Genomic DNA, 26,056 nt, shown 5'->3' with positions numbered 1-26,056 from the left:
ATTTATTTATTTATATAGCGCCGCTGTACAGAGAACTCATTCACATCAGTCCCTGCCCCATTGGGGCTTACAGTCTAAATTCCTTAATATAGACACATACTCACACACAGAGACAGACACAGACTAGGGTCAATTTGATAGCAGCCAATTAACCTACCAGTATGTTTTTGGAGTGTGGGAGGAAACTGAAGCACCCGGAGGAAACCCACGCAAACACGGGGAGAACATACAAACTCCACACAGATAAGGCCATGGTTGACAATCAAACTCATGACTCCAGTGCTGTGAGGCAGAAGTGCTAACCACTAGGCCACTGTGGAACGATATTCCACGTTCCATCAGGTTATCATCTACTCTCAAAGGCTTCAAGCGTGCTCTTAAGACTAATTTCTTTATTCAAGTCTATCAGTCTTCCTAACGCCCTTGTCCTGGCTCTCTCCCCCAGTTAGTACCACCCTATTTGTGTCTCCCCCTTCCCTTTATGATGTAAGCTCTCAGGAGCAGGACCCTCTTTCCTTGTGTGCTCCTTTTACTATTCCATCACCCCCTGTACCTCTTGGCCTGCTTCCCTAGCCCTGTGTTCTTAGGCTTCGGCCTTCTTCCTGCTGATTTCTACCATCACTTTCACACATTGACCCAGAAATAATTTGATTTGCATTAACATGTTACCTGTGTGGGTGTGTTTTTTGCTTTTGTGTTCTTGCGTTTTTTGTTCTTAATTTTATGTTCTTTCTGTATCATGGGTCACTGTTTTCTGTATAAGTCATGTACGGCGCTGTGGACCTTTAGTGGCACCTTATAAATTAAATATAATAATAATAAGAAGAAGAAGAATAATAAGAATAATAATATAAAACACACCTGCTGCAGACATTGGGTGCAGACTGCATCTGGCCAGGAAGGGGTTAAGTCTTCCGGTACATGAATGATTGACAGCTCCCCCTGTTGGACAGATCAGGTGACCTGACTCGTCCGTCGCCATGGCAACCACAGCGATTACCCAACACACCATCGAGTCTGAGGGCAGAGCACAGAGCGGCGTCTCGCACTATAGAGCACAGAGGAAAGACAAGACGGCCGCTCTAGCTGCAGCGGCGGACCTGAGAGACCAGATTTTTCGCATCTCTATGGTTTATATGTCAGTACCGCGCTGCATGTCGGGAGCTTGGAGGTGTCCAAGTGTCAAAAGAAAGATGGCGGCGGTCGTGATATCCTTGAAACGGAGCGGTTCCTTACTGAGAACTGTGGGGGCTTTACAGGTCAGAGCTGGAGGGGCCACAGCTGTCATACTCAGTACCATTATATATTTATATGTCTATATATTACCCTAATATCCCTCTGTACCTGGGTGACAGCAGTATGAGGCTGTGTATACTCAGTATCACTCTATATATTACCCTCATATCCCTGTGTATCTGACTGTCTCTCTCTGTACCTGGGTGACAGCAGTATGAGCTGTGTATACTCAGTACCACTCTATATATTACCCTCATGTCCCTGTGTATCTGACTGTCCCTCTCTGTACCTGGGTGACAGCAGTATGAGGCTGTATATACTCAGTGTCACTATATATTACCCTCATATCCCTGTGTATCTGACTGTCCCTCTCTGTACCTGGGTGACAGCAGTATGAGGCTGTATATACTCAGTGTCACTATATATTACCCTCATATCCCTGTGTATCTGACTGTCCCTCTCTGTACCTGGGTGACAGCAGTATGAGCTGTGTATACTCAGTGTCACTCTATATATTACCCTCATATCCCTGTGTATCTGGTGACTGACGTGTTCAGATTCTGGGTTTTACTGTCAGTTATTAGTGATAAAAGGGAACCAGTGTTCCCAGAAATCCACATTACTTGGAACCAGCGACCTCACTGAGGCTCTTTGTTACCAATCTTCACACTTCAATGACTTTTCTTGGCTGCTTTCTCACGAGCTTTGCGTGAATAATCCGATCACTATATGGATGTGGTGGGATCTGTGATGTCCTCACAATGACTGACCACAAATTTAGATCCTTTTTAGTCCATAATAGATGTGATGTAGTCTTTCCATTCACTTCTAGACCTGGTTTAGTTACAATATGAGCAAGGAGAGCAGCACCTGTGAGTATAGTAACAAATACACAGTAAGAACTCGGGGACAAACCTTATTTAAGGATTATAGCTTTCTGTAACGATTATGTTGCCTCGTTATAGAACGGACGAGTTAATAGAAGTATTTATTTGCCTCTGAGTTAGAGATTAGCTAAAATGACGGTGAAGTCGATTATGTATATATGTGTGTGATTTTGCAGTGGTGCGCAGTTCAGGTGATACGATCTTTGCCATCTGTTTTGTTTTACGGTTTCACACTATGGGGGGAGTTCAGTGTGAGATCCCATAGTAGACTGGCACCATGTGGTACTCAAAACATCGCTGTTTATTTGACATGCAAAATATCCCAACCACTTACAAAGTGAGAAATATTTTGCAAAAACGTTTTGAAAATATTCAGTTTAGTTCATCTGTTATTCTACATAGTTATCTGTGAATTTGCATTCTGTGTTCTCTGACATCATCATCAATATTTATTTATATAGCGCCAACAGATTCCGTAGTTCTTTACATTTGGGAACAAATCGTAATAAAACAATACTGGGTAATACATAAGTAGAGGTAAGAGGGCCCTGCTCACAAGCTTACAGTCTATAGGACAATGGGAGTTTGATACATAAGGGTAAGTGCTGCATCATATTGCATATTTTCAGCTAGAATGCAAAGGTTACAAAGTATTGAGTGGGCTGTGTGATCAGTCACACAGCAATGTTGGTCAGAGGGTTGTTGTCTTGTGTTAGCTGTGTAGAGGGTGGTAATAGGGTAACCTAAGGAGATTAAGATGCTGGTTGAGGAATATTAAAAGCTTGTCTGAAGAGGTGGGTTTTTGAGAGAACGTTTGAAGACTAGAGGATAGTCTTGTTGTGCGAGGGAGGGAATTCCACAAAGTGGGTGCAGCCCGAAAAAAGTCCTGTAACCGGGAATGGGAGGATGTGATGAGAGTGGAGGAGAGACCCAGATCTTGTACAGAATGGAGGTGTCAAGTTGGGAAATATTTTGAGACAAGTGAGGAGATGTATGTTGGTGCAATTTTGTTGACGGCCTTGTATGTTAGTAGAAGAATTTTATATTGGATTTGTTGAAAAACTGTCAATCGATGTAGAGACTGACAGAGTGACTCAGCAGAGGAAGAACAGGGACAATTAGCAGGGACAATCAATCTAGTTGCTGCGTGCAAAATAGATTGTAGCGGTTTGAGTCTGATTTTGGGAAGACCAGAAAGGATTTGCATTCTCTGATATCACTGACATTGGTCTCTGTGACATTGTGGGATAAATCTTGTACCCAGATGCAGCATCTTTCATGCTGAGTATGTTTATTTCAGGTCTCTCGTAGCGCTCAGACCGCCGCAGCCCCCGCCTCCCAGGCGGCGGCCCGCTTGAAGAAGTTTGCCGTCTACAGATGGGATCCTGACAAGCCTGGTGACAAGCCGCGCATGCAGACTTATGAGATCGACTTGAATGCGTGAGTTCTCTTTTCCGGTTACTGATTGTAAGCTCTTGAGCTGCATTGCGCTGATTGTGATATATTAGGCATATGAACAGTGCATATGAGCACTGTATTAACTGCAATCCCACTCAGTTTCTGTTATTAGAGTATGTGCTTTGCATGCACCATCTTCTGCAATCGCCGCAGGTCTACTGACCCATTCTCCTCTTCACCCTCAGGTGCGGCACCATGGTCCTGGATGCTCTCATTAAGATTAAGAATGAGATGGACCCCACGCTGACCTTCCGCAGGTCATGTCGAGAGGGTGAGTGTCTTCTGGGAGTGATGCTGAGGACCCTGGGGTCAGCAGGAAGATACCCAATCTACTTATTACCTTCTTCCAGGTATCTGTGGCTCCTGTGCCATGAATATTAACGGGGGCAACACTCTGGCCTGCACCACCAGGATTGACGATAACCTGAGTAAAGTCTCCAAAATCTACCCCCTCCCTCACTTGTATGTAGTGAAGGACCTTGTACCTGTAAGTGCTGGAACCACAGTTCCTGGGTTATCTGATTGGGGGTGGGTGTAGCTACAGCGTTCTTTGTGTTTAGAATTAAGTTATGTTGGTGTTGTATGTTTGTCGGTTACTCGCTCCCCCTTGAGTTAGTCCATTAAGAATTCAGGAGCAGTACACACTGCTCCAATAGAAGGCGCTCTCTAATGTATGAACCTTCACTTAACGATACCTCTCAGTCACATGACATACAGGTGACCGTATGAGGATTTGTGTTCCTTTCTGTTCCCCAAGGATTTAAGTAACTTCTATGCTCAGTATAAATCCATTGAGCCCTACCTGAAGAAGAAGGATGAGTCCAATCAGGGGAAGGAACAATACATCCAGTCCATCGAGGACCGCGACAAGCTGGTGAGTGAGAAGGTTTATATAACCTCACGGTGGCCGAACCCATTTCTCCGGGCACAAGGTGGAGTTTAGGGGTCGTAATCAATACTACCAGCTGCCTGTGCTACGTCCTGGTTATATAACCATCATATCCGGTGCCTAATAACTGCTTTTTTTTAATACATAATTGATCTTTAAACCCAGATGCAGCAACCTCGATCCTGTCTGAAATACAATCTTATCCGATATGAAAAGGTCCCTTAATGAATGGATCTATAGTTTAGATCGCCCTGTGGTGTAATCTGCTATCTGACAGGTCTGGTGTGGACAATATCCATTTATGACAAGAGCCTGCAGTGTTTATTTAATGTCACTCATGTTTCTTCATATAAAGAGATGGGTAATAGAGAGGTTGCTTAACGCACATTATCACACGGCATCAATTTTTCCTTATATTACATATATTTGAGAATATTTGCATTCAGTGGTTCTCAGATCATGTTATATGTGACTTAACCTCCCTTCTGTGAATAACCCTTTGATCCGTTCCCCTCTGTGACCAGGATGGACTGTACGAGTGCATCCTGTGTGCCTGCTGTAGCACTAGTTGTCCCAGTTATTGGTGGAACGGAGACAAGTACCTGGGACCAGCAGTCCTCATGCAGGTAACTGGATATTGTGAGAGTATCACTGTAGCACAGTAACCGTCAATGCTCGCCGTACACAAGTCTCTCCCTGCTGTGCCTCCCCCCTATTTGTTTGTATGATAAAATACTTTTTCTTGCTCTCTGTCTTCCTTTCCCTGATCAGAGGGGGTGCTGTAGACCTCTTTGTGGGCAGGATTTCAGGGACTCATTAAAGTCACATAACTCACTCCCTTGCTGTGGATTTCAGGCTTATCGCTGGATGATTGATTCCAGAGACGACTACACGGAGGAGCGATTGGCCAAACTGCAGGACCCCTTCTCCTTGTACCGCTGCCACACCATCATGAACTGCACCAGGACATGTCCCAAGGTATATGTCCCTATGTATACCCATTATTATGGCAGTTGTTCTGAGACCTCCGCTTGCGTCGTAAGCGGCTTTTCCCTCTAAACAAGTAAAGGCGATGACGGGAGCTGTTCTAAACATGAGATCTTCTATTAAATATCTCCAAACTGAACAGCGGCAGAGAAAGGAAACGCTACGTTGTAAAACCACTATCAGAGACAGCAGAGTGAGGGCCTGATTGTCATCTCTATATAGAGATAACATTGTACAACGGTTCGACTAAGGGAAGTAAAACCCACTTATTAACCCCTGCTGTAAATATATAGGGTGGCAGAGCGTAGGTGGAGTCCCCTTGTGCTGTAAGGAAGCACAGGGTTGGATTGGCACTCTGGAGCACTATGAGTGGTTCTGACGCTATACCTACCTCAAACCTTGAGAAAAATGTTTGGGGGTAAATATATTAAACTGTAGTTTAAATGTATCAAACTGTGGATTCTTTAAAGAGGTGATGTCTTTAAAGGCAAAACTTGCGTTTAAAGACATTGCCATGTTAAATTTGCCCTGTAAAGTCGCCGAATATCAACGACTTGCAAAAACCACAGTTTAATATATTTACCCCATAGTAGAGGAGATCAGATGTAATTATTTTCCCCGTTTGGTTCTGTTAAAACCAAACTATAAAAAAAAATTACAAGAATTGTGGGGGCTAATTCTATCTCTGTTCTGTCTCTATTTTTAGGGCTTGAACCCCGGTAAAGCCATTGCTGAAATCAAGAAAATGATGGCGACCTATCAGCAGAGAGCGGCCACAGCGTAACGGTTCATACTACACACCACTGTCCCTTCCTCGTACGACCCTGGACTCCGCCCACTGCGCTGTCATTGCTGCAGCCTCTTAATTAGCTGCGCTTGAAGGATGTAAAGAAGGAATTAATTGTGTTGCACACTTCTTTATCTTCCCTGAATTAAAGCTGTGTGACTCCTGTGCAGAGGGAATGTAAGGGGACGTTCTCATCTTGTACTGAAACATTAATATATTTGACAGCCTGTGTTACTGCGCTAATTAATATAAACATGGATTGACCATTCAGTCATTTTACCACTTAAATATATTTTTATTTAAACCCCATCTCTTCCCAAGCATAGTGCATTGGATTTAGCGTTCCACCTTTGTGTTGTATTAGAGCAGGTCCCTGCCCTATAGGAGGAGCTGGCGCTGCATCACGTAGTCCTGTGTAATTACGTAAACACTGAATAAAAGCTTCCTGATATACTAAGACCCTGGCAGTGTGTGGTCTGCAGGTTTTAGTGGGACAGCAGGAAATACTCCATTATTCTTTAATATTGGAAAATCAAGATGAGGCAAATAACATTGTATGTTCATTCCTTAAATATTACAAGTCATTGTGGATCTCTGTCTCACCTCTTATAACATCAGTCCACTGCGACTTGTAATATCATATTTAACAGTACAGGGTGCAGTATTTAATGTAGGGGGAGGGAGTGTTATTCTATTGTAATACACACATTTCAGTTTGGAATAAGTTGCTATGAGGGGGGGGGGGGTTTATGTACATATTGGGAGATTCCAACTTTCACAAGAAGTTTTGAAACATTTGGTATTCATATCAGCAAATAGTCATATGTGTGTTGTCACTTGTGCATAATATACATCTAATGCTAGAAGATGAATTCTGGGACAAGTGCTGTCACAATGATCAGACAATAAGTAGAAGAGGTCACGTTGCTGCTTAAGCTGGGTACACACTACAGAAAAGTAAACGATTAACGATATACCAACAACAGAATAAATTTAAAAAAATCCCAATCAGCGTACCGATTGATGTGTACACACTATACACGATTATCATCCGATCTCTGCTCTTCATCTGTCAAAATTATCGGCTGCAAGGTAGTCCATAAAAGGCAAGTGGCAGCTCAGGTCTTAATTAATTGAGAGATGTTCAGCCCGGCAATTGTATTGGGCAGCCTGTCTTGACACAGCACTGTGCGGAGTGCAGAACTGTAAACTGCCCGTAAATTCTGTGTGACAGCTTTATCTCCGGCAGCTGAAGTTTAACCCCAGGAACGGACGGACGCTGCTCTAATCTCATGATGCACTAATCTTATCCGTTCCAGCCAGCACACAGAGGGTTAAGACTACATGTGCAGGGGGAGAGAGGGGGGAGCAGCCCGTACCATCCATATCAGTCTCTTCTCTAAAGAAAAACAGCCGCAGACAGTTGACAGAAACCGTGGCTCATGACAAGATCAGCAGCAGGCAGACTGAGACCTGTCACTCTGAGATACATTATTGGCCGATAGTCGGGTGAATTCATACACACTGCAGGATTGGAAGGTGATTGGTCTGCAAAAATTAAACAGTACGACCAACCAAACGACACGATGATTGGCACTTTGGGGCGACTTTAGATCATTGTGTAAGTATACACACTACACAATATCTGACCAAATAGCCATATGTCGGCTGATTTGTCCAATTATTGGACGAAAAACCTGTAGTGTGTACCCAGCTTTACAGACACTTTGGGGGAATTCCTGGAACGCAGGAGGTGAAGATGTTTGTGTGCTCAGTGATCATTATCAGACTCTGTGTTTCCTGAGTTCATCTCGTATTTCTGAGTGACTTGTAGATCCAGTAACAACCACATTCTCCCAATATACAAATATGATACAAGTTGATTACTTCAGGTTCTATCACAACAATGGTGATTATAAAATGTCACAATCTGGTTGTGGCAGAGGTGGCCCATCATTCAGAGACGGCGCACCCACTACAGTGCCAGCGTAACACTGGGCACAGCTGTGCTCGACTGACTTATAATGGAACAAATACATCGACTGACTTATAATGGAACAAATACATCTTATTGTGCAGAGAACACACCTAGTGCTGGAGGTTATACAGAGGGTGACTTATTATAAGGTATTATTGTGCAGAACATAGAGCTGGGAGTTAGTGTGTTGGACATTATAAAGAGGGTGACATATAATGGAACTAATACATTTTAATCATCTATATAGCGCCACCAATTCTGTGGTGCTGTACAGAGAATATTTTAAATTCAGTCTCTGCCCTAACCTAGGGCTAATTCTGTTTGGTTCATGTTATCAGCGGCTAATTAACCTACCAGTATGTTTTTGGAGTGTGGGAGGAAACACGCACACATGGAGAGAACATACAAAGTCCACAGATTGGACCTGGTCTGGAATCTAACCAACGGCCCCAGCTCTCCCAGTCCTGTCCTGTGCCCCGGGCACTCTACAGGTGGATAGTCTTCAGATGTCACATTTCTTCCTGTACAAAGTTTCCTCCATGTGATTAAATCACCTCATTTATTTCTTCTTTCCTGAGTTTGATAGGGCACAGAGAGTAAACAAAATGGTTTAAAGGAAAAGATAAAACATTTATTGGGCAAATTGTCACAAACAATAGAATCCGTTAATTCATGATGTCAGTAGTTGGTTTATATCTCTTTTTTTTTTTCCCCGTTGGTCATGTCTGTGTCTCCTAATAGGTTTATCTGCCTGCACCACTTTCCAAATTGAACATGACGCAAACCTCTCTGTGAATTTTGCGGTGTCTCGCTGTGCCCGGTTATTGTACTGCCGCTGATGTGCGACAGCGTCAATGATCCCGCGCCTGCAGTATTGTCCGAGCAGCGTATAGGGGAGATTCAGTTGGAAGCGAGATGCCGGCACACAGGGCCTCAATGTCCAGATGTCCACATCTCCAGCAAGGAATCTCTGCACATTCTTCTGCGCTCTTCTGTAGGACACGAGGAAAAATGAACGGAGATTCCGGCCTCAACATCGCGTTGTGTCTGCGGAGACACATGGTGGTGGATTGAATCTCCCTCTTAGTGTGCAAATCCTCCCATGCACTCACTTACAAAGGTCTTACATGGGAATGTATATTTTAATTTAAAAAAAAAGAGCATGTTAGTGCATTCGCCCTGTTAGGAGTGTAACCCAGGGATCGATCTCAATATCCAAACTCGGCATTAACAGGAAAAATACATTTAATATTTTCCTTTCTTTTTGTCCATGTTTTGTTGTGGTGTTGATTACTCCTCCAATCTTCTGGGGGGGAAGAAGGGTCATTGGGACATAGTGTAAATGTTTTGCAGCTGTACATGTAACAGGGAATAAACGGTGATTAGTGCAGTAGCTGCCATTGTGTGACCACCTGCACCTCATCTAACACCAGACACTGATAGGAGCAGCTGTGACGGCCTCATTACATCATTACTAACACTCCTTGTCCTTATCACTGGGGCTCCTCACCAGTCATGTCTCTCTCTATAGTCCTTATTTCACACTAGCTGCATGGACACGACACTGTCTCACTGATCGCTCTGCTTCCTGACTTATCACTGAATATATCTTTTGATATAACGGTCTGTGGAACGTTTCCTACAACCAACACTTGGACTGTCGCAGAGTAAAGCCGCAGCTGCCAGTGTCGCTAGTTCTATAATGAAAATGAACGATGTGTACGCAGTGAAACTGGCTCTGGCAGAGGGGACCGATGGCGCACATAATGCACCGTACATTGGACCGGCGAGGTTCATACTACAGATGAGAGGGTGCGGTGCGGATTTACTGCATTACTGGAGAACTGCAGGTCGGTGATCTCACACTTAAGGGTGATAATACTGATTACATATCCGCAGGACTCCTCTATAGTACATTTAGCTGTGTATGTGTCCTATAACATTATCTACCCCATGTGTCTCTAGTTAGTACATGTTCTATTCCAGTCACATGGGGAAGTGGGAACCAGATTATGTAATTACAATACAATCTCTATGAGGAACTTCCTAGATTTCAACAGCTGAGAGTCTCACAATGAGGTTGGAGCTGTGTAAATTTACATTAGACATTTGTGCATATTTCTCATTGTACTAATGAACAATCTGGAATAATCCTTTTATCTAGTGTAAACAACGGTAACTTTAGTAATAAACAAGGACTAAAAGCAGCAATCCCACATAGGAAACAAACTTTATTTTTTTTTCCTTTAAATAACAAGTTAAGTACCTTTTCAACAGGCATCTGATGGTCATTGTCTCTGTTTCAAAATATCTCTGTCAAACACAAATGGCTCCCAGCTCTCCATGTGTCATGTGATGGGGGGAGGAGGATGTCGCAGAGTGTTCCAAAGCCTCTCTGCTCATTGTCTTCTGTGTCATGTGACTGTGGTTGCCATGGTTTCCCAGAATCCTAAACCATTAATAGCAGCCTAAAAAACATACAAACAAGGGAACATAGTAAATTCCAACTATCTTATAGCTTGTCACAGTGATTTATGTTAAAGAAAAATCTTATTTTGTTTCATGGGATTGCTGCTCTAATTCAAATAACATATTGGGGTGTATTTATTAAACTGTGGGTTTCAAAAAGTGGTGCTGTTGCCTATAGCAACAAAACAGATTCTAGTTACCAATTATTTAGTACATTGTACAAAATAACAGCTAGAATCTGGTTGCTATAGGCAACATCTCCACCTTTTTCAAATCCGCATTTAGTAAATAACCTCCAGCCCAAAATAATAGAATTGAAGTTGTACCGTTCATCATATCTGCAGCTCCTGAGGTAACAACGGCTTCTTAGACCATAAAACAAAACTGCGGTGACAGGCCATGTTTTCTATCTCTCCCCCAGGGGCACAGGTGGAGGGATCACTGATCACCTGGGCTCCTGTAGGAGATCCATAGACCATGTCCTGTTACTGAGGTTTGAGAGCATCTGGTCGATTGCTCTGTGTTACACTATCTGTGTGTATGTTGCACCAAGTTGGTTATTACAAAATCCTCAACGTATAGTCATAACATTGTGATGTTCCTGGAGACCGAAAGGATTGATAATAATGTTATTATAGGTCATATACACAGGTACAGTCTGGGGAGATTCTGTACTGATATTATAGGTGTGTTATGCACAGTGTACAGATATTATGTGTGTTATACACAGTGTACAGATATTATTATATGTGTGTTATACACAGTGTACAGATATTATTATGTGTGTGTTATACACAGTGTACAGATATTATTATATGTGTGTTATACACAGTGTACAGATATTATTATATGTGTGTTATACACAGTGTACAGATATTATTATATGTGTGTTATACACAGTGTACAGATATTATTATGTGTGTGTTTTGCACAGTGTACAGATATTATTATATGTGTGTGTTATACACAGTGTACCGATATTATATGTGTTATGCACAGTGTACAGATATTATGTGTGTTGTGTACAGATATTATGTGTGTTGTGTACAGATATTATGTGTGTTGTGTACAGATATTATGTGTGTTGTGTACAGATATTATGTGTGTTGTGTACAGATATTATGTGTGTTGTGTACAGATATTATGTGTGTTGTGTACAGATATTATGTGTGTTGTGTACAGATATTATGTGTGTTGTGTACAGATATTATGTGTGTTGTGCACAGTGTACAGATATTATGTGTGTTGTGCACAGTGTACAGATAGTATTATATGTGTGTGTGTTTTGCACAGTGTACAGATAGTATTATATGTGTGTGTGTGTTTTGCACAGTGTACAGATAGTATTATATGTGTGTGTGTGTTTTGCACAGTGTACAGATAGTATTATATGTGTGTGTGTGTGTTTTGCACAGTGTACAGATAGTATTATATGTGTGTGTGTGTGTTTTGCACAGTGTACAGATAGTATTATATGTGTGTGTGTGTGTTTTGCACAGTGTACAGATAGTATTATATGTGTGTGTGTGTGTTTTGCACAGTGTACAGATAGTATTATATGTGTGTGTGTGTGTTTTGCACAGTGTACAGATAGTATTATATGTGTGTGTGTGTGTGTTTTGCACAGTGTACAGATAGTATTATATGTGTGTGTGTGTGTGTTTTGCACAGTGTACAGATAGTATTATATGTGTGTGTGTGTGTGTGTTTTGCACAGTGTACAGATAGTATTATATGTGTGTGTGTGTGTGTGTTTTGCACAGTGTACAGATAGTATTATATGTGTGTGTGTGTGTGTGTGTTTTGCACAGTGTACAGATAGTATTATATGTGTGTGTGTTTTGCACAGTGTACAGATAGTATTATATGTGTGTGTGTTTTGCACAGTGTACAGATAGTATTATATGTGTGTGTGTTTTGCACAGTGTACAGATAGTATTATATGTGTGTGTGTTTTGCACAGTGTACAGATAGTATTATATGTGTGTGTGTGTGTGTGTTTTGCACAGTGTACAGATAGTATTATATGTGTGTGTGTGTGTTTTGCACAGTGTACAGATAGTATTATATGTGTGTGTGTTTTGCACAGTGTACAGATAGTATTATATGTGTGTGTGTTTTGCACAGTGTACAGATAGTATTATATGTGTGTGTGTGTGTGTGTTTTGCACAGTGTACAGATAGTATTATATGTGTGTGTGTGTGTGTTTTGCAGTGTACAGATAGTATTATATGTGTGTGTGTGTGTGTGTGTTTTGCACAGTGTACAGATAGTATTATATATGTGTGTGTGTGTGTGTGTGTGTGTGTTTTGCACAGTGTACAGATAGTATTATATGTGTGTGTTTTGCACAGTGTACAGATAGTATTATATGTGTGTGTGTGTGTGTGTTTTGCACAGTGTACAGATAGTATGTGTGTTGTGCTGTATTGTGGGCACAGCTGCAGTATTTCAGGACTCTGACACAGTTTCTGTATCTGGTGACTGTGTAGAAGGGGAGGGGTCAGTGGGAGGAACTACAACTCCCGACATGCCCCGCGGCCGCCCCTGGCTGTGCAGAGATGACAGAAGAGTGGAGGGTGCAGAATGGATACAGGTGAGGTTTGGGGGCTGTGTGGGCACGTAGGGGGTTAATACCCAGCCTGCATTGCGCGAGGAGGGGGGCTTCATTCAGGAATAGCAGGTTGTGGGTACAGGGAATGGCCGGGGTGCGGGCAGCACTGGATGTGGGCATGACTGGGGCACCTAGTGCCGGGTGCTGGTCCTGGAAATGGTTATAGACCGGAGTCTGATTGGTAGAGGGGTAACTGGCTGCTAGTACTAGACCTGGTAGCTGGGACTGGCACCGTGGAGGGGCTGGTGGCAGTGTACTGGGACTGGCACTGTGGAGGGGCTGGTGGCAGTGTGCTGGGACTGGCACTGTGGAGGGGCTGGTGGCAGTGTGCTGGGACTGGCACTGTGGAGGGGCTGGTGGCAGTGTACTGGGACTGGCACTGTGGAGGGGCTGGTGGCAGTGTGCTGGGACTGGCACTGTGGAGGGGCTGGTGGCAGTGTGCTGGGACTGGCACTGTGGAGGGGCTGGTGGCAGTGTACTGGGACTGGCACTGTGGAGGGGCTGGTGGCAGTGTGCTGGGACTGGCACTGTGGAGGGGCTGGTGGCAGTGTTTGGCTGGCACAGTGTGCGGCTGGCACAGTGTGCGGCTGGCTCAGGCACTGTTTTGAGACAGGTTAATAATAGTTGGGTCTGACTGTGCAGTGAGGCTGGGGGTGATATTCTACAATGAAATCTATGTATGTTTGTGACCCCAGTGCTTACCTCCCTCTGCTGTGCCATGTTTACCTCCCTCTGCTGTGCCATGTTTACCTCCCTCTGCTGTGCCATGTTTACCTCCCTCTGCTGTGCCATGTTTACCTCCCTCTGCTGTGCCATGTTTACCTCCCTCTGCTGTGCCATGTTTACCTCCCTCTGCTGTGCCATGTTTACCTTCCTCTGCTGTGCCATGTTTAGTCCATGCTGCTGCCAGTATAAATGAACATTATCTACTTATTGTCCATATAATTGTTAGATCTAAAATCTGATCCAAGTTTGTCTGTGGTATCAGGTAGATCTGTGTATGTGTGTGTGTGTGTGTGTGTATGTATATATATATATATATATATATATATATATATATATATATATATGTATATATATATATATATATATATATATATATATATATATATATATATATATATATATATATAATGTTAACCCGTGCATGATACTCATGCATTCTAGTCAAATCAAGCTACTTTAAGGCCTTTTGCATTTGGACCTAGCCCAGGCCTCCTATGGGGAAGAGCGTTACTACCCGACGCAAGCGACCTTTTTAATGTGTGTTCATGAGGTAAAATTACCTCACGAAAATGAGTTTGACCCCTCAACTCGTAAATTTAGCCTTTACTACCCCTCCCACGGGGGGAAGGGGGGATGATGGAAGTTAACTGACTAGACTATTCTAATTTTTTTGTCAAATAATGTCAGTATACCAAATTTCAGGTCAATTGAATGAGCCCTTTCTGAGAAAATAGTTTTTTCCACACACACTAACACACGCCGCTAGGCTTTTACTTTTATATATTAGACAAGTTAACCCGTGCATGATACTCATGCATTCTAGTCAAATCAAGATACTTAAGGTCTTAAAAAGGTTCTTGTCATGCATTTGGGCCTAGCCCAGGCCTCCTCAGGGGAAGATCGTTACTTCCCGACGCAAGCGACCTTTTTAATGTGTGTTCATGAGGTAAAATTACCTCACGAAAATGAGTTTGACCCCTCAACTCGTAAATTTAGCCTTTACTACCCCTCCCACGGGGGGAAGGGGGGATGATGGAAGTTAACTGACTAGACTATTCTAATTTTTTTGTCAAATAATGTCAGTATACCAAATTTCAGGTCAATTGAATGAGCCCTTTCTGAGAAAATAGTTTTTTCCACACACACTAACACACGCCGCTAGGCTTTTACTTTTATATATTAGACAAGTTAACCCGTGCATGATACTCATGCATTCTAGTCAAATCAAGATACTTAAGGTCTTAAAAAGGTTCTTGTCATGCATTTGGGCCTAGCCCAGGCCTCCTCAGGGGAAGATCGTTACTTCCCGACGCAAGCGCCCTTTTTAATGTGTGTTCATGAGGTAAAATTACCTCACGAAAATGAGTTTGACCCCTCAACTCGTAAATTTAGCCTTTACTACCCCTCCCACAGGGGGAAGGGGGGATGATGGAAGTTAACTGACTTGACTATTCTAATTTTTTTGTCAAATAATGTCAGTATACCAAATTTCAGGTCAATTGGATGAGCCCTTTCTGAGAAAATTGTTTTTTTTCACACACACACATACTAACACACGCCTCTACACATGTGTGTTCATGAGGTAAAATTACCTCACGAAAATGAGTTTGAGCCCTACCAAATTTCAGCTCTTTTTGAATTTTTTTCCCCACACACACTAAGAATTTAGTAGGTCAGTGTATAACTCTGCCCAGCAGGTGGCGCTGCAACTTGGTTTTTGTTTTTTTTCACACACAGACTAACACACGCCACTAGACTTTTATATTATAGATATATATAACATTAGTCTATGGGATGCGCTGCTGATGGTGGGGCTGGAGGTTTATCTCCTGTCTGCCATCATGTCCAAAGTCATGGGCACAGCTCCCACACTACAGGGTGAAAATGAAACTACCTATTGTTCACAAATTTTGCTACATTCTTCAGGAGTTTTCTGTCAGCTTAACCTCAAGGCTGTGGGCTTATATCTTGCAAAACTGAATTTCAGCAGAAGAATGAATAATATCTTTTAGCAAATAATTTATCTATGTGAGTTACAAAAATGGCTGAACAAGGGCTTTATGAGGCCTTAACAAAAAAATCATATTTAACATAATGTAATATAATCGGTCTGAAACGGTCTATAACGTGTGTTTCTATAATGCTAAGTACAGTTTTGCTCATAAATACAATGTGATTATAGATCACTGACGTTTTTGTTTTTTTCTTTTAAGTGATGCACTTATATAAAGTGTGTTCATAGGAGTTTACGGCGGGAGTGATATTTAAAGGGAATACTCTTGTACATGTAGTCTGTGTGTACAAGCACAGAGGGGTCATGTAATATTCACATGGTTGTAACGTTTGCTTTGCTGCTTGATCTACAAACCTAAAAATCTGCTGACCTCTGTCTGTGACCTGGACACTTTATTCATATATGTATCCTGTGATATACACGTCAGTCTTCACAGTGAGTTAATCTCTCTGTGTCATCCGCTCAGGAAACAGTGTTTTTAAATTATTTAAAGTTACATTTGTACCTGCACCCTGAAAGTTATTCCCAGGGGACCCCAGTTTCTGTGCGATAAGCACCTGCAAATTTTGAGAGAGTGGGTGTGAGCTGGAGGGACCAATAAGCAGCTGCAATCACTATAATTGTGGCTTAATATTGGTCCACAAGCTCACAACCCCCTCTATAGCTCCACACACCCCTTGCCCCCCCCCCCCCCATATATAAGGGCCCAGTAAAATTCCTAGACATAACACGACAGTGGGAAGAAATTAATGATGGCATAGATTATATCTGTTGACTGCGCAGTGTAAATGCAGAAAATGTGGTACGGTACTGACTGTTCTGATATATGATGCTTATTACGTAACGGTATCTGATTCTCTGGCAGTCGCCTGTATTTCAGCATAATTTGTGTCATATGGTAATGGTGTATCTGGTCTGAGCTCAGGTAGGAGGAAGGTATCACATTGACAACTACATTCTTTGGCTTAAAATACTATGTAATAAACCCAGGGGAGTCTCCCTGTAATGGGGGAGGCTGCTGTGGGTAAACCAATCCTGTGTATGCATATGCGGAGATTCACAGATTACTGTAAAATGTATTTAAATACCACCATTCCCTGTGGCTCAGGTTACACCCTGATGCCAACCATTAATATAGCGGTGTTGAATGTTTTCCTGTTTGCCAGAGGAGAGGTCTGCCCTCACCTCTAACAAGGGGAGAATGTGCGTCCTGGTCATGTGACGGCCGCTCCCCCCGTCAGTTCTCGGCATGAATTGCAGGTTTTTTTTTGGGGAAGTAACTTGCTGTAATTCCCTCAGTTTCTCGGCTGTTTGACAGGTCACAGCTTTGTGTAATCAAAGAAGTTTCTCTGACGGTAATGAATCATTTCACTGGTTCAAACTCCGGACAGATGGTGCGCGGCTACTGGGCGCTGAGGGACTTTTATGCTTGGGGAAAATCTTGGTAAACTGGATGTTTGCGAAGCGCTTTAATTGAAAATGCAGCTTTTTTCTAACTATTCAAACTGGTTTGAAAGTAGAGGTAGTGGACATAAAAAATGCAACCACCAATATTGAGTTATTTAATAGGGCGTCGTGCGGCCTTTGTGCGCTGCGGCGTAGAGACTGAACATGTGCCGGAGGGATTTAGTGCTATTGTCACCCAACTGGTTTACGCTGCAGATTACCACACAATACTGGAGAATACACTTGTACTTTCCTGATGATGTTGCTCTCTCAGAGCTCCAGGCTGACATCACCTTTGACAACGTTGCTCATGAAACATTAGGAAATTGCACCGACTTGGTCACTGCAGCCAAACGAGCCCCCAACAATCGGCCCCCTCTTTCAGTGTCGCTGAGTCTCCTTGTGCAGCCATAATTATGGGCACCCAGGCAAGTCCATCGTATTACACATTACCCGGACCATACTGCAATGTCATTTGCGTAATAATGCACGAGCCGCACCCGTGGAAATCATTGCTTTCAATATACTTTGTGTTCCTCATTTACCCAGATTTTCCAGGTTTTTTTTTTGTTTGTTCTGCTCTCTGTAGTTACCCTAAGAAATAACCATGCATGCCCCGATATGACGGTTATTTATTCACCATGTACATTACCGTCTCTCTGGACAGTGAGGGGGGATTTCAATTGGCGTTTATTTTGTGCGCGGCCTTTGCTGGCAATTATGGTAAAAGTGTCCGCTCAATTTTCCTCGCGCCCCATAGAGTTGAGTGGGTGGAGAAATTACAGAAATCTCCGCTACAAAATGTCTCGCTGACGTTCCGGAGACACTTCGCGGCTAATTGAATTCCCCCATAATTGTCTGCTAACTTAATCAAAGGAAGGAGCTCTGCACGTTGGCGAATTGTTGCAGCACATCTGATATTTGCTACAGGAATAACGGTCTGTCCAGGAGCTGCAGCGTTTCCTTAGTCGCCACCATAAGAAACGATTTATTTTTATAAATTGTTTTTTGAAATCTCTATTTACCGTACTGCTGCTGACGTTGTTGTACATAGGGTGCAAATGGACCCCCGTATCTCCAGTGAGGGAAGCGTGTTTGTATCGTACGGATAGGACCCTCCGCAGCCTCCCAGGGTCACTCTGCGCCCGCAGGGAATCTGTATAATCACATTCTACAATAACCCGTGTGTTCGGTCATATCACATGGATTAAATGGCAGAACTCAACCAAAGGATCCATGAAAAGGATGAATTGTGAGAATAAGGAAACGTTTGTTTTGTGGCAGATTTTAAGGCTGATTCCAGATGACCTGGTGGTATTACACACGGTCGAACTGGCCACGGGCAACGTTACGTAACGCTGCAGACGCGCGTTAATCTCTGCTTTTGTTACTATGAATTTACGGGTGATATATGTTTATTTCTGTGTACGGTCTGTGCTCATCTCTGCATCATCATATAACACTTCTGTCCGTCAATCATCAATTTTGGGGCTCCTTGTTTTGAAAAGAACGTTGCACTTATTTTAGAATATGGATGGAATGAATCGGTTTCTGGACGCAGCTTCATGAAAGTCTAACTCCGCTTTATCGGAAACCTGTAATATACCATCAACCTTAATGCAACTAATATTTTTACTTTTTTAAGTTGAAGTCATCGGGGGCTGACGCAGGGGTTGTAGCGCTGAAGATGCAGCGATTGCAATCTCTTCTATTCCAGACAGCCAGTGTTAAAGAAATGCATTTCTCAACAAACCTGTAAAACGATAAATTTACCCCCTCACAGGAGAGTTTTACTTCCGCTGCCTTTAGGAAATTGCTGCAGTGTTAAAGGCTCTTTGGTTGAATTGTTTTATCAGATCAAACATACAGGGTTCTGAATTTAACTTGATTTCCGACTTAATGACGCTAATGCATCATTTTACAGAGGGGGGGATGGCCAAATTCCGCGATTCTCAGGTTATCGCAGCATTTTGGCTTTAATTCTAGGAAGTGGGCAGATGCGGGAGGCTGCCATACTCTCCCAGGAGTCCGGGAGACACACCCAGAATTCGGCAGTCTCCCGGACATTCTGGGAGAGTTGGTAAGTATAGGTTTAGTTATCACCGTGGGCACCGTGCGTCTGTCGGTTGGTGCTCGGGTACATTAATGAGTGTGGAGCATGTAGTGGTCTTTGTCGAACACAAATCAGAATCGGAGCTGAGGGGGACGACTTATTTTAACAGAAGTCTGGAAACCCACATAAGTCTGTGTATACCCCTTGGCACACCAGGGCTTCTGGCAATTGCCATGTTGCCAATCTGGGCCGGGTATGCAGCGATATACGGGCACTGCACCCCAATATATGACATTATTTATCGATTTTCATATAACTTTGATATAAAGTGTTTCGGGTTTTTTTTGCACTTTTTGATGTTTGTTCAGAATTCGGTGAGTTTATAATAAAAATAATCTGATTAACTTTCTGCCTATATATTACACCATGTTCTTGTAATAGAGGAGAGGGAGTCAAAATATGCCCAATCCTCTTCAACAAAAGCGCAGAATTATAAATGGTTTGTTAATGGTGCAATGGACCTATCTGTTCTCTATTTACTCAACATGTATAGTAGTTGAAAACTGTGTGCCTATATATAATATATCATTAATATTATTTTACAACCATCTTTTGTAAACTAGAGCTGGGTGGTCATTAGCCCTGTACAACCTACATAAAAAAAAAAATCACCACTGAGCCTGAATTGGGAAACATCGAGCAGCATTGCGGCACAGTGGTTAGCATTGTTGCCTCACATCGCTGGGGTCATGGAGTTAATTCCGTCCAGGGCCTTATCTGTGTGGAGTTTGTATGCTCTCCCAGTGTTTGTGTGGGTTTCCTCCCACACTCCAAAAACATACAGGTAGTTTAATTGGTTTATAACTGAATGGACCCGTGTGTGTATATAGATTGTAAGTCCCAATGGGGCAGGGACTGATATGAATGAGTTCTATGTACAGCGCTGCGGAATTAGTGGCGCTATATAAATAAATGGTGATGATATAAATAAGCAATAATATCTGTTTCTCCAGGGCATGCTGGGACTTGTAGTTTGGCAGAGTTGACCAGGTCACATGACCAGGCCACACCCAGTCTCTTATAAATAGACGTGTCCTGGATTCTGTGTCACTAACCATTCACACGCTGTCAGGCTGTAACTGTGATTACAACATCTCAGCAAGTGCTGACCTAAGGAGGGGAAACTTCTTCTTGAGAAATCTTTTCTTATTGTGACACTGCTCGGTCAGCAGGTCAGACCTATAAATCACATATGAAATACACGTCTGTGCAGATAGTGTGTGTGCTTCATACATGGCCTGTGAATGACCTGATGATGATGATGATGATGATGTTGGCTGCTCTTCAGTTCTACAAGTCACCACTGGGGGGCAGACTTTAATGACAAATCGGACAAGTCTTCTGGTAATTGATGATTTATGCTGCAAAGCTTCTAATATAACCCCTGGGTGATCCCTGTCAGATGAAGGGAGGTTCGATGTCACCAAATATGTTTAATTTGTCTCTGACAGTCGCTTCTCTGATGAACGTAGCTCGTTGAGGTCTTGCAAGTGCTTGAATAATACATAAACCCCAGCAATGTCTTGTGATAAATGTGATCTTCTGGTATTGACTGATGGACGTAAAATATTTTTGAAGTTAAAAAATTGCAGCTAAAACGCTAATTGTTGCTAAGCGCAGTGCGACACCAAGTAATGTGAAGATCTTTATACTTTAGTAAAACTTAAATGTTTAATTTACATGTGTTTCATGGGACGTACATGATGGCGGTTATATTGTCTACAGATCTCTTCCCGTTGGACGAGGTCAGAGCCGGAGGTACCTCATAGTGCTGAGATTTAATGCTCAGCCTCAGGTGAGGTCACATGACCAGATTAATGTTAATCCTCCGTCGGTGTCACATTATGTCATGTGTCCCTGGGTGTTATTGTCTGGAGGTCGTGGGACTTGCGCAGAATAAATTCATCGATTTATCTCTGAGTTTATTTATAACCTGTGTAAAGCTTCTTATATAGCTGGATAATCCTGGTTGCATCATTAATTACTGGTTTCTCTAAGTCCCATCACCATGTAGGTTAGTAGGAGGTTTGGCCTAGCAGCCGTTCAGTAGCATCTCGGTGCTGCTCCGGAGCCACTGATGGAATCTAAACTAATCCATGAACTCTCCGTTATCCTACAGAACCATCAGTACAACATCTTTATTATAAAGTCCCAGACGCCAATCTTGAAACCGGCATGTAAAGGATTTAATCCTGTGATTAGGAACAGATTCTAGTCCACTCGCTCGGTTACAGTATTCATTGATACCTTTGCGGAAATGAGCTGAACGTATTCCAGGTCTTGTCCGTGAAGATATCCTCTGGATAAAACACGGCCCCGGCAAACTCAGTACTTTGATCGAATGTTACGATCAGGCGATGAGACGCGTTTGGTATTAAGAGTAGTAATAAATATTAACATAGGGGCAACAAACCAGGGAGACTTTTGGCAAAAGCTCACGGGGGACAAAGAGCTCTTAGTGTTCTTTATTGTATGTGAGCAACTGGAAAAGCGAACCCACGATGGAAGTGATTGCTCCAGCTTCGCAATGTCGCTTCCAGCTTCGCAATGTTGCCCGCATCCGGCCCTTCCTCTCTCAGGATGCCACCAAAATCATCATCCACGCACTCATTATCTCCCGCCTCGATTATTGCAACCTCCTCTCCGGCCTCCCCCTCTCCCCCCCCCCCTCCACTCTATTCTCAATGCGGCTGCAAGACTCATCTTCCTCTCTCGCCGCTCCCTGCACTCGGCCAATGACCGTCGCCTCTCCTCCACCCTGGTCACCTCTTCCCACTCCAGAATCCAGGACTTCTCCCGTGCAGCCCCCCTTCACTGGAACAACCTCCCTCGCTCCATCCGTCTCTCTCCCAATCTAAGCTCCTTCAAACGAGCACTTAAAACTCACCTCTTCCTTAAAGCCTACCATCCTTCCACCTAACCCATATTCCCCTCTCTCCTCCCGGTCCCTTCTCCCTCCCATATGCATCAACTGACTCCCTTTGTGCCTGAGTCTTGTTCACCCTCCCTTAGGATGTAAGCTCACTTGAGCAGGGCCCTCTTCCCTCCTGTATCCATACCTGTTCTTCTGCTCCGTCCTTACTGCATTAGCCTGCCTGGAGCCTCTGAAGTTTGGTGTTTATTGTTCAGTAATGTCTTACCCTGTATAGTCTACTGTTTTGTACAGCGTGCGGCGCTGCGGAACCCTTGTGGCGCCAAACAAATAAAGGATAATAATAAACCTCATCATGATTATTACTGAAAACTTTACAACTAACCTTAACTCCAATCTTTCCCGATTTTCCCTGAGGTCTTGGGACAGATAACGTAATTCCCCACTCTCTGGAGGAATTGGTTGACGCCGTTCTCACCGGTTACCATCAACGTGACATTGTTGTTGCCTAACCTCTAGCTAATCTCATGGTCCTACCTGACCTGATCCACCATGATGGGCTTTGTTCCTGGATGAGAATCATTTGCATTAACACTACTAGAAGTCCCTATTCCAATCCTTTTTAGTCCAAGCAGTCAGAGCCAACCCAGACACTTTTGGTGGAAAGGGTTTGAGCAACTAAAAAAATTGTCAATCACACAGATTCTCCTGGCTATACAGGGCCAACATATAATACTTTATGAAAAAACTGTACCAATCCTACCGCTGGTGAGCTTGTCATGGGTGATGCTCATTCTCTGTGTCACCACTCAATAAATAAAGATTAAATAAAAAAAAAAGCAGGTGTATTGTACCCCGGGCTATAGAGCAAATATCCTGTCTCTGAATCTATGCAAATATCTCCTTCCAAACTAGGCGGATTAGAGATGTTACATCGTGTGTGCTCAGTGTTGTATCTCGTCTACCCCCAGTAGATATATATACTTGTTATTACCGGCTATATAATATATACTGTAGAGAGAGTGAGATACAGGACGTACATCTGGGATCCGTGCGGCTGCAGAGATAATAACTTGGCTGCTCGAGTCTTTGATCTGCTTAATTAAACCAGGGGGGTAACGGATAAGTGCCCTCTTCATACAGCCGCTCTCAGGTCACCTAGCAACACTCGGCTAGTCCTGGAGAGTAATCGGCCCCAGCCTGCGATGTAAGGGCCACCAGGTGCCGTAGATCTGTGATACATGGAGGCACTACAAGTCCCAGGTAAGGAGTCTTGTTTTACATTTCAGATGCGCCTCTCTCTGGGGGTCCCTGCAGCCGGGCGGAAGCCGGTTAGATCTTCACAAGTCTGTCAGTTATCTGTTTATCGCAGTGAGACGTAAATGGCACCGTGACGGCTTCGGAACCAGTGAAACCAGTTTGTGTCTCTGTAGATTCCTCCTGGTGTCAGCCTGGCCTCGGGGGCCCCAATCGGGGGCCCCAATCCTCCTCTGTGGAGGGAACGTTCACATGTCTGTGTCTGTGCCAGGGGCCCCGGTCCTCCTCTGTGGAGGTAACGTTCACATGTCTGTGCCAGGGGCCCCGGTCCTCCTCTGTGGAGGTAACGTTCACATGTCTGTGCCAGGGGCCCCGATCCTCCTCTGTGGAGGGAATGTTCACATGTCTGTGTCTGTGCCAGGGGCCCCGATCCTCCTCTGTGGAGGGAATGTTCACATGTCTGTGTCTGTACCAGGGGCCCCGATCCTCCTCTGTGGAGGTAACGTTCACATGTCTGTGCCAGGGGCCCCGATCCTCCTCTGTGGAGGGAATGTTCACATGTCTGTGTCTGTGCCAGGGGCCCCGATCCTCCTCTGTGGAGGGAATGTTCACATGTCTGTGCCAGGGGCCCCGATCCTCCTCTGTGGAGGTAACGTTCACATGTCTGTGCCAGGGGCCCCGATCCTCCTCTGTGGAGGGAATGTTCACATGTCTGTGTCTGTGCCAGGGGCCCCGTTCCTTGTCTGTGGAGGGAATGTTCACATGTCTGTGCCAGGGGCCCCGATCCTCCTCTGTGGAGGGAATGTTCACATGTCTGTGTCTGTGCCAGGGGCCCCGATCCTCCTCTGTGGAGGGAACGTTCACATGTCTGTGCCAGGGGCCCCGATCCTCCCCTGTGGAGGTAACGTTCACATGTCTGTAGGTAGGTAGACCTGCAGATAATCACAGGTGACCTTTTACGGTAAAGTTTCCATTTGCACGTTGTACAGCAGAACCTACTGACATGTTACATGCACAGAGGCCGAGTTATTAGGATCCCTTTCACGTTGGAGAATTTAGAACTATTTCTGCAGTTTTCAGATATTGCACTTCTATGTGTATACAGATCTATAATAAATACCCTGGTAATTATATGATACTATAGCAGTTCGCTGATGCACTTTTCGTAAATTGGGTGGAGGAGCTGTATTAAGACACAGCTGTAGGTGGGAGGAATTGTCTGCTAGTCCTGGGTAATGACTGACAGCTGCCCCCCTGTAGGACTATTAGGGTTATTTCATATTTAGAGCCCCTTTAACTAATAATTTGAGGCCGCTCCAGTTTCTCCACTTCTGTTACTGTGTAAACCTGTCACTGGGAGATTTATATTCAGTGAACAATAACCTGGGACTATCCGGGATCTCGCACTTCCTGTTTTACAGATTATTCATTTATTAACCTCTCTAGAGTTCTTCAATATATTACTTTAACGAGAATTACCCCTTAATTTGGGTTTATCTAAGCCCCTTGTATTGAACATCTGTGGTGCTTAAAATAACTGGTAATTATTTTGTATGTGTAGATTGTGAATATGCCACAGCTATAGGTACTGTAGATTATAATGGTATTACAATTCAGCTAAGAAGTCTGTAACAATTATACAGGCACATGATGCTGGCTGAGAGCATTTTATACCGTGGATTTAAAAGGTGACCCCTAATATTCTTGAGATGGACAATAGATGTTGTCTGTCCTACGCAATGTCGCTATCGAGATCTACGCTGTGTGCTTGTTAATATAAAGTGTCGTCTTCCGCTACGCGGCCTCCGCTGAGGTTTTCGCTGGTGGCGTTTGTAAGTCTAAAATGTACCGAGACGTTTCAGACATTATAGGGAGCTCATGTAGCTTTGTCTGAGGTTGTGTTACAGGACTCGCTCTCCAGGGTGCCTTAAACCCCAGTATCAGGTGTATTAATGTGGAGGAATAATAGAGCTGAAGTGGGAGCCCATCCCAGTCCCCCACACATGCCCCAGGTACCACGACTACACCTTAATGAATAAATCCCTTTTATTCAGAGCTGTAATGGACGTGATATCAGGGTTTTGTGTTCAGTTTCATGCAATGAACCCAGGATATCCTTTACTTTAATCACACACAGTGATATGAAAACCAAACAAAGGAGCCTGGGAAGATTTATTCATAACCTTCCATATCAAACACATGACGCACCTCCGGCTGCCGTTCTAGATCATAGATTGAAATGTATTCTCCAAACGGTATCTGTTCTAGATCGTGGGCCGACATGTAAAACAGATATGTTAGTGACATTTTACAAGACTCTAA

The 26,056-nt window shown here is 43.6% G+C and overlaps 2 protein-coding genes across 4 annotated transcripts in view; both read left to right on the top strand.

The window, feature by feature from the left end:
• The first annotated feature begins 964 nt into the window (after positions 1-964).
• Positions 965-6,701, top strand: SDHB (succinate dehydrogenase complex iron sulfur subunit B). The gene is made up of 8 exons (XM_075191604.1): positions 965-1,259; positions 3,424-3,563; positions 3,767-3,852; positions 3,932-4,068; positions 4,339-4,455; positions 4,995-5,096; positions 5,326-5,448; positions 6,164-6,701. The coding sequence occupies exons 1-8, from the start codon at positions 981-983 to the stop codon at positions 6,239-6,241; spliced, it is 1,062 nt and encodes a 353-aa protein (XP_075047705.1). The 5' UTR covers positions 965-980; the 3' UTR covers positions 6,242-6,701.
• Positions 6,702-9,915: 3,214 nt separating this feature from the next.
• ATP13A2 (ATPase cation transporting 13A2) overlaps positions 9,916-26,056 on the top strand; it is a 44,490-nt gene continuing 28,349 nt past the window's right edge. Inside the window, exon 1 of one of the 3 annotated variants that reach the window (XM_075190440.1) lies at positions 9,916-10,072. In XM_075190440.1, coding sequence (XP_075046541.1) covers positions 9,925-10,072 — 148 coding nt within the window. In that variant the 5' untranslated portion in view covers positions 9,916-9,924. Of the gene's footprint in view, positions 10,073-13,201; positions 13,289-23,596; positions 23,741-26,056 lie in introns of those variants that run through there. The other 2 variants (XM_075190442.1, XM_075190441.1) reach the window with 2 other exon arrangements.

Source organism: Mixophyes fleayi, chromosome 11 (assembly GCF_038048845.1).
Source record: "Mixophyes fleayi isolate aMixFle1 chromosome 11, aMixFle1.hap1, whole genome shotgun sequence".
In the NCBI taxonomy this organism is placed as follows: domain Eukaryota; kingdom Metazoa; phylum Chordata; class Amphibia; order Anura; family Limnodynastidae; genus Mixophyes; species Mixophyes fleayi.
This window is presented reverse-complemented; position numbering and strand designations above follow the sequence as displayed.